This window comes from Haliotis rufescens, unplaced genomic scaffold (assembly GCF_023055435.1).
Source record: "Haliotis rufescens isolate VD_foot unplaced genomic scaffold, xgHalRufe1.0.p SCAF_14, whole genome shotgun sequence".
Lineage (NCBI taxonomy): Eukaryota > Metazoa > Mollusca > Gastropoda > Lepetellida > Haliotidae > Haliotis > Haliotis rufescens.
Genome location: NW_025963824.1, coordinates 26,470,827 through 26,480,699, shown reverse-complemented (window position 1 = coordinate 26,480,699; position 9,873 = coordinate 26,470,827). Strand labels below are relative to the sequence as shown.

General features: G+C 38.8%; 1 protein-coding gene across 1 annotated transcript; it reads right to left on the bottom strand.

Annotated features, from left to right (window-relative positions):
* Positions 1-2,851: 2,851 nt before the first annotated feature.
* Positions 2,852-9,359, bottom strand: LOC125379214. Its single transcript, XM_048395450.1, has 6 exons — positions 9,107-9,359; positions 5,910-6,624; positions 5,599-5,753; positions 4,786-4,788; positions 3,922-3,999; positions 2,852-2,982 (listed from the first exon to the last, which is right to left on the bottom strand). Exons 1-6 carry the CDS (start codon positions 9,357-9,359, stop codon positions 2,852-2,854), a joined length of 1,335 nt encoding a protein of 444 aa, XP_048251407.1.
* Positions 9,360-9,873: the final 514 nt, after the last annotated feature.

The following is a 9,873-nucleotide window of genomic DNA, read 5'->3' as shown; positions in this document are numbered from 1 at the left end:
GCGCATTAGTACATAGAACCATGGTCATGAGTGACGTCTTCCTATATACGACCCGTGAAGATCCGGGGTAGAATAGGTCTTCAGTAACCCATGCTTGCCGTAAAAGGCGACAATGATGGGGTGGTCAGGCTCGCTGATTTGTTTGATGCATGTCATCGATCCCAATTGCGTGGATCGATGCTCACGATATTAATCACTGGATTGTCAGGTCAAGACTCGATTACTTACAGACCGCCTTCATATAGCTTGAGTATTTCTGAATGCGGCTTTTAACAACAAACCAATCAACCAAATCATCCTATTCATTGCTTACTGAATAATGTGACGAGACACAAAAAGGTTTAAGCCATATCTGTGGATTATCAATGCGATGATGATAATGCAAACTGGATAAGATCAAAGAGGGTTGATGCCCCGTTAATAATTTTCTCCTCAAAGAAATTACAAAATATGTACAATAATGTTACTTCCGTATGACATCGCTACCGATGACCAACTTTTACCAAATGGCGTGTTCACTGAAAACAGTACGCGGGATTTTCAGAGGAGGATTATCGTGCATGAGGTATCATTCATAAATAGTATTAAAAGTAATATGAAACAGACAATCTGCGTACTGTTATTTTGTTTAACAATGCACCAAAGAGCATAGGTCCTAAATGCAGATAACTACCGTCGTCGTTGTGCGTGATTTTGCGGAAGTCATGGGCGTCACAGAGAACGGACACTTTAGAATTTCTGTAGAATTTACATGATCATTGTAATGTATATATTTGTAATTCTATAATTCGTGCTACGATACTCGTCCCATGAATATTCTCAAACGCGTGAACCATCGTATGCAACAATTAGATGAATGGGTGTCTCAAAATAGGAGCAAAGGCTTTACTGTGTAAAATCTTAAGTTCGCTTTGTTTACATTACAACAAGTACAGTTTTCCGAGTACAGTGTTCCTCTCCACACCTAATTTATTTCGCTTGATTTCAGCTTGATCATTTTCATTGGTGACAAAGACTATTTATCTTTTGATTCTAAAATGTATGATAAATTCAGGGACGCATGTATCGCAGCTGAGTTTGAAATATAAGTGATCTAATAGGCATCTCATAATCGGCATACGTGAAACGTGATTTTGTAAAGACTATCTAAACCATTCTAGGTAAACGGCGACCTTTCAGAAATTATAATTTGTAAATGAAATTCAATTCTTCGAGTAAATATCCGATATTTAGATTTCTAAACACACAGTAAATAACACCGTGAAGGTCACTGTCAGTAATTTTGCTTTGTCTAAATTGACAGCGGATGATATCACAGAAGAGAGAATTACACAGAATTCAAAACTGTGAAGTGTTTAAGTGTGATTTAATTTGAATTTTATTCGACATCTAAGTGAGGGGTGAAGAGGAGGGACATATATGTCACTGTGGCAACCAGGGGGTTTACTCTCTAATAAAACATAACTTTCAACACAGACGTCGGTAAACATTAGACTGACGCACGAACAACGGACAATCAGGAAAGTAGTCCGTCATAAACTGACCTCAGGTCATCACCATGGAGTAGCCAATCACAGGCCTGAAATTAGATCTCAGACATATTTTTGACACCAGTTATCTCAGAGCGGTTTCTAACCCACAGGTGCGTAAGTAAAGGTGTTCGCAAAAAGATGAGCGTAACTGACGCATCGGTTGCACATGTCACAAACACGTGCAGTAATGTTGTTATTTCTGAGAGATTGGAAGTTACATTATTCATCAAAGCTGAAAAAATATCTCTGTTGAGTTTCGCTAAACATGCATTTTGATTATAACCACGTTTGGTTTGTTTAGCTGCATCATTTGAACAAATCTCATCCTCCCCAAAGTGTTTTCCTGCAGAAGATAATGTGTTAAATTTATAATGATATCATATGGTATTCAGAAGTAAAATTAAAACAATGACGATTATAATCTGAATCACAATACCTTTAAAATGATACAAGTTACACGTTAACTTAAACTGTGAGCGAAAACAATAACATTCAACATACTTTTGCGTGTAGGTGCTTCAAGTATTTGGATCTCTGTGTGGTCTTCATTTAAAATGCTGCCAACTCAACCTGAAATTTGAATTTTGTAACAAAAATGACACCTCTATTCAAGCGTTTCCAAAGACTTTAAATTGGCCGCCATATTTAAAAAACAATGACATTATGATCGTTTTCGATTATAAACATGTTCATCTCTGACCATTCATAACCATGGGAAATAGGAAATCTTACAAAAAGTCATGCCTGCGTGTACCAGGCGACGAAAATGAGTGACGAAATCAGGTAGTGAAGTTTGGATTTTCTTCAAACATGAATTCAGTTGAGACGCTGCCAGTCTGACGCCAACTTCGAACTCTTTGGCTCAAATTCATCTTTGTAATGACTGTCTCAATGTTTAATGTTGAACTGACAGAACAATGCGCCACTCACATTGATGTGCAGAATTGTGCCAATCTGCTTTATATCTTGGTATCGTCCTCATCATAATCATTGGTTTGTATGCACCATACCTCTCCTCATTGTCATTCATAGAAATCATTACAGGCTTTGGCTGACACGCCACGAGCTTCTACGCAAATCTCTCACTCACTCATATGTAAGCTTCAGAGCTGATTTTGCCTAAACTGAAGGTTTAGCTATTATTGATAGTGTTATGAATAGTCACAGTGTTTCAACTTGGATCGATAACACGTATTTCATGGTTAAGCTGCCAACGATGCTTCACGGAGTAGCTATTTTACCACATGATTGACGATGTCATAAAATACTTAAGGTCGTAATGTAAATACTTAACACCCCTTAGACAATGATTGCTTTTTTTACAGATAGCTGATAGCAAAATACCCACCAGCAGCTGCAATTTTATCTGGTCCAAGGCATGGTCGGTCGACACTTGAACTGGCATCATCGTAATCGTCATCATCATCATCATCAGCAGCAGCAGCAGCAGCTGCAGCATAATTTGTCATGGTATAAATGATAAACATTACATGTATGTTCCTTCAGTTATTGTCATCATGACCTAGACGTAAAGAGTAGTAAAACAATAAAAAAAAGGTTCACGGGCCAAGCATATAGATGTTATCACGCGAGTGTGTTTGGTAGTGCTAAATATTTTTGGAATAAACATTGTATTTAGCGAGCCTTCAAAATACACGATATTACACACAAGCGTGATAACATCTTTATCACATATTACTCTAACATTCGTCTATAAGACGTCGCGTCGAGTCTGCCTGTCTTGTCATAACGTTATGAAGTGCAGTCAGATGTACACACAGCGACAAAAAGAAACAAGGTAACACTTTACATATTTCATATTCATATTGACATATTTCAGCCAAATCCATCATTTCTAGGATTCTATTTTATTTTGGGGGAAGGTTCCAAGCCGCAGAGGTCTAAAAGCACAGATATGGAAACTATTCCGACTGGGCTAGTGTCTTTGCTATATTGTTTCGCAATTTATATCTCCAAAGGTGGATGTATTTAAATATTTTCACGTTTCTACATCCGCTGGAATGACACTACTATTGTATAATAGTATTGTTTTCACAACAGTTAAGTTAACTTTACACAAAATTCACCCAAGAACCATAAGTACCTTCTTAGGAGAATAAGGACTGTTCTAATGCTATACAAGTTTGCCATTGTTTCATAAAATTCCGCTGCAATCTTAATGATTTGCAGAAAATACTATGTCGTCATAAGGAGTAACTCTCAAGCCAAAGTTAAGCTTCGTTAGTCAAATCAAGGTCACGATATATATTTGAGCTACGAACTACACGTTCCAAATGTCAGTACATTCTGAACAAAATTGATTGAGTAACGGCCACTGATTTTTTACAATAGGCTGTCATGGGTGTATTCTGATAACAATAGTAGTTACCAGCAAATGAAGTATGATGCTGTGTAGGTTCTACTTGATCGACACTGCAACTTGCATCATCACCATCATCGTCATCATCTGTATAAGTAATATATTATGTCACGGTTGTTATATGAAGAAAATACAAACAAGAATAAAGTGATGCAAAGCATCAGAATCTAGCCGCAAATAGGCATCGATAGGCATTTAGAATACACTGTACTCTAAATAAAAGTTGATCTTAATAAATGAGGCAGTCTAAATTGGTGCAGAGTAAATTAGAAGTTCATTTGTCAAATTGTCAAAGCAGTTAGAACAACCATTTGATATTCGAGGGGTGGGTGTGAGATGGGTGTGGGTGTGGATGTTTGGGTAGGGGAGCAAGCATGAAATACTCATCCCTCGCTAATATGACATGTCTGGTGGTGTGCAAGACAATAAATATTGTACAGTTTTCAAGATCTACTCCAGAAACGGGCACCATCGCCTTTTTCAGTCTAAGTCAAAGCCGTTGTTATGGAAAGTCGAAAAATACATTTAATAAAAAACCTAAAACATCAAAAGACACCAGTTCACCACTAGACCTATCTATGTGCCATGTTTGCGTAAGATATCTCTCATGTTTTTTTAGTTCTGCCCCGGAAACCAAACGTGATGGACGGGCGGAAGGACGTACGGACAGCACCCATTCCTATATCTCAATTGTATTTTAAAATTCTTGAAATTGCCAGGCACAAAAAATAACATCCCTGCGAGGTGTTTTTCTTTTTAAAAAACTTCAGGCACCTCGCAGGGATGTTTTGTAGGTGTGACTGAAAAAAACATATCTAAAATCAATGCAAAATCCAAATGCACCGCTCAAGGTTCATGAGTAAGTCCCGTGACCATCTCGACATAATATTTACGCGAATTTACCGGATGATGGTCTTAACAAAGCTAACTCCTTTCAATCATTGATCTTAAAAGTTGATAGTGAGTCTGCTCTATTAAATCGTTCACAATAAGACAGAACGTACAGCCATTCTGGATGTTGCTAGGCACTGTAGTCGAAAACCCGATTTCTGCATTTGTCAAAATACATCAACAGTTATGGCCTCATGGACCGTGCACGTTCTAGATGACCGAATGACGACCCGGCCCAGGTGATAGGCAAGCTCATTTAAGGTGACTCCCATATAAAGGCTAATATGGTACATCAGGCTGCAAGGGAGGATATTCACTTGTGGATGAACCAGATTGACTTTTCTCATTCAGATCTAGTGATAAATTCGAGCACACCTAACAAAGTGTAATGGGCTGTCTGTCTGGTGATGGCAAATTAGGTAATGCTGCATATCGATACAAAATGTCTCTTGTCAACTTTCTTTGAACTAAAACCGTTCTGCAATTTGATAGCTAGGTATGTGTTAACCTTCCCGTCGACAACCAGACCAGGCAACAAAAGTAAGATATGCTTAACCAGATCACGAAGAGATTAGGCCTTTTTGACAACCTTGACCCTACTTTACCTTGCTAAATACTTAGGTGATTAAATGAACAGGCGATTCAAAAGCAAATGAGTGTTCGAGGCGCTACAGCAAGGCAAGTTCATCAATCTTAATATCTAGAACTGCTCATGCTCAGTTACAATGGGCAAAATATAACAAAAGAAAATATTATTACTAAATAAAGATTATGATATGTTCCTTATCTGCTTACCTCCACGAATAAAATACCAGATCCTCCCTAGATTGCCGATGCCTTGAACCTTGTCAGAGATATCACAGTCTGCCACCACATTGACAATGTCAGACAAAGTTCTGCTTTCCAGATGATCAGCAGGGATAATATGATCCTTACAAATGGACAACCTCCTGAAGAAGAAAAAAGAAACTTAATGTGTAAGTTTACTGCTATCATGAAGCCTAGCTCACGGGGATATGTGTTGAAGGTTCGGTTCAATTAGTAGTTGAGATAAATGAGAAACCTTTAAGCAAAAGGGGAGGATCGTGGTATTATGTAATACGTACCGTGCAGTCTTTATTAATGCTTCTGACTTTGCGACAATTGTTGTTGGGCCTGACTTCTCTAGTCTTTTGGCGATCTCAAGTAAGAGGATATCCCCTCCACAAGAAGGTGTTGAATTCACCACCACTTGGTTGTGGTCAATATTTTCGGTAAGGACCCGAAACTGCTCGAGCGAGAGACAATACAGCGAATTAACGTCATCCTCTGAGAAAACGCAATTAGTAAAAGCAACTGATAACAGAAATGCACTGGTGACTTCCTTGAACTTCTTATCTGACATGCTTAGTGTCACGGGGACGCACCATTTGGACGTTTCAACCTTTATTGCATTGATAGCATCCTTAAACTTGTAATCATCCATGAGGTCAGATTCTGTCATCAGTCCAAAAACCACACTAAACTGTTCCTTTGCGTATCTTCGGACGGATGCGACAACACCTTTTGCGAGTGTTTGGTTATACTCAAGTACTTCTCGCTTGCTTCTTACTTTGTCACGGATAACTGTAAATACTGTTGTAGGTCCATCTGGCACAAAGACAATGGCGTCGTAAATGGCGTCGGCTGAATTTGGTTTGGCAGTTATGTTACCAGATACTGCCATCGTTTTAGCTGTGTAGGCGAAACATGACTTAAAAGTGCCCTTAAGTCTCTGATGTATTTCCCATCGGATTCCAGAGTCTTCATTGATGTCCAGTTTGGGATAGAAACACAGTTTATCTGAAATGGAAGAGCATTAAAGCATTAAAATAAATAAATTGGTTGTTTGTTGTTCCATGTTGCACTTAGCTTTATGACGACGGCCTATATATAATCAAGTCTGGACCAGACAAAACAGTGATTGATATTGTGAGCAACGATCACCGCCGTCGTGGTACGAGTGAGTAAGTGAGTTGGGTTTAACGCCGCTTAACTAAAAATGTCCATGAGACTTTATTGTCTTCACTATAAATGAAAATACTTACGATTATAAGCATTTATAGGAATAACAAGTTTGTCACATTATTGCAGTTATATCACGGTGTGTCAACTTAATGTGGGAGGAAAACCCGAAGTGACTGAGGTGTCAGATGTTTACCACTTCGGTGAAACCCTCGAGCACGGGTATGATGCCGTCAAACCTAGAAACATAATCGGGGCGGACCGGGATTCGAACCCACAATCATCGTGATAGGATGATACACAATAAACTAAGTCACTTAGCCTGACTACTTGATTTGTTTGGTCGCCTTTCAGCCAGCAAAGGATATGTTGCTTGGGACCTGTTCTAGCCCAGCATCCCTACTGGGGTCAAAGTTTTATCAGTTGTTTGCATTATATAGAAAGAAAGCACCTGAACCCCTTCTTTTCCTAAATGGCCCAAAACCTTCTCACCAGAAAAATGTCATGAATCGTTTGACTTTTTCAAATAGGTTATAGGTGACCTAACCAATGTCTATACATATTCATCTCTGATCTCAAATGAAGTATCATTAAGCCCTGTGCCTCTAGCTATCATCAAATATACATATCAGGTTTAAATACATTACTTAAGATTTGGAAAAAACATACGCCCGATCCATGACGACTTAATGACAGAAAGTCCCATGTCTGTAGCTACATTTATAAGAAAAATCTATGCATTGTCAATTTACTGACAACCTTGAGACAAAAGCCCGTGCCTCCAGCAGAGAAAGTCGTCTATGCATACAGTTTCAGCCAATCAATCAGTCAGTTGAAGTTTTGTTTGTTGTTGCAAAGATGGGTATAAGCTCTTAAAAATATGTTATACAACAATAGGTTTTGGTTCCGTACACAAAGAAGTAGAACTACCCCAAGAGACCCTGACTTTCAGAGATAGTTGCAAAGAACCTTTCATCTTTAATGCCCCACTCTAGGGATGATATGTACCAAACTTCACCCTACCTTCAATGGACACTTTTACTATGAACACAATACATATTTACGCAGATGACGCAGAAGAGTGATTTTGAGCTTAAATATCAGTTGCAAGTGTAAGACATCAATGACCAAGACAAGTCTCTATCAAAGACACTTTAATATGTCTGACTCAACTAATATGTGCTTTGGTACAAGGGAGACAACTCCAATCAACTTAACATGCACAACATACAATCTAGTCAAGTCAAGCATTCTATGACACCTCCCTTCTTAAGATAGTTAATTCAACATTAAACCTTTCTTATAAATGTACCTGAAATAAAAGTTATGAATGTAACTGCATGCAAGCTTTAGAGTCCATGATAAAATCCCTATCACTTATATCTATTTTACTTCAAATTAAAGTCTCTTCTCTGGTTTAAAGTGGTAGCTGCAAACACTAATCAAATGTCCATTAGAACACTGGACTATAATCGCTGATCAACACTTTAAAGTCAATCTATGAATCTGGCTGGTAGCACGACTTATGACGTGGACGTAGACGACGACGCTGACCGTGACGTTGACTTTGACTTTAACGATGACTGTGATGATGACGTTGTAGTTGATGACAGTGGTGACTTCACTGGCTGTTGGAACTGTGTTGTGTTGTTGGATGTTATGAGAGATTCAAGGTTTCTTTCATTGTTGTCAAAACACAATTTCAGAGGGTTAGTTTCATTTTTTTCAGGAGATCTCTCCGGTTTCTTCTGAATAATGTTCCACTACTTTCAGCAATGTATGAACGTTGTTCTTTGCTTGGTTTTACTACAGTTCCTGGTATCCATTTACCTTCCTTCCTCAGTCGTACTACATCACCTTGTTGAAGTGGTTTCAGCGCTTTACATTTCCTGTCATGATAATATTTCTGTTCATATTGTTTCTGTTTCAGGTGACTCCTGACATGGCTGTGATCGAATCCTGGTTCAGGAGAATAACTGTTGTTCGACGACCCATCAGTAGCTGTGTAGGAGATCCAATTTCGTCTATGGGGGATGATGTGTCCAGCTTCGTGAATACCGTTGTTTCCTTCAGGCTAGCTGCAACTTCCTTTACAGTCTTCATTGGGAAATGTTCATGAAGTATAGCTTGATTCAAGCTGTACTGATCAAGGCAGATCCTCACGTTCTTGTTTGATGTTTCTACGACGACAATAGGGTTGACCCACTTTGTTGGTTACCGTTGTTATGATGCCGTCTTTCTCCAATCTGTTCACTTCAGCCTTCACTTGATCCTGAAGGGCATATTGTATCCTCCGTGGTGGCTGAACTACTGGTCTTACAGAGTCGTCCGCGTTGACATGATGTTTTGATGCCCTTGATCTTCCCAAGACCCTTGAATGTATACTCGAACTCACTGAATATCTGTGAAGTAAGGGCTTTCTCTTCTTTTTCAACTCTGACCACCGGCTTGATCAAGTTCATTTCCATGCATGAAGAAAGGCCTGGTACTGGCTTTACGTCTTTGTCGACGGCGACAAACTTCACAGAAAACATCTTCTTCTTGTATTCGACAGCAAGATGTGCTTTGCCCATTGGTTCCAGTTTGTGTCCAGAATATGAAATGAGCTTGATCTGGTAAGCATTCTTCCTCCATACGATTTGTAAAATTCCTTAGACGTGATGTTACATTCAGTTCCAGTATCGAGTTTCATTGAAACTTGCAATTGGTTTCCGCAAACTTCAACATCAATTTTCCAGTCTTTTTCTGTACCTTTCCATTTGTCAGTGCGCCTTTGAAGAAAGTTTCTTCTTTGCTTCCATCAGAATCGTTGAGATTCATAATCTGTCATGTCATTTTCCAACTTTTTTTCTTCCTTGTATCCTGTTGATCGAAACGACAGACCCGTGCCAAGCGATTCCTCGTTTCACAATTTCCACATGTTTCACCATATGCAATACAATTGTGTTTTCTTCCACAAAAATGACAGTCCTTTTCATTTCAGTTTCTTTCCTTCTCTTCATACCTGTCTTTGAACTTGTGTTTCCTTTCTGTTTGATGTCTTCTTTGTTCATTCTTATGAAGATTTTGGTTCTGTTTTTTTCCCTT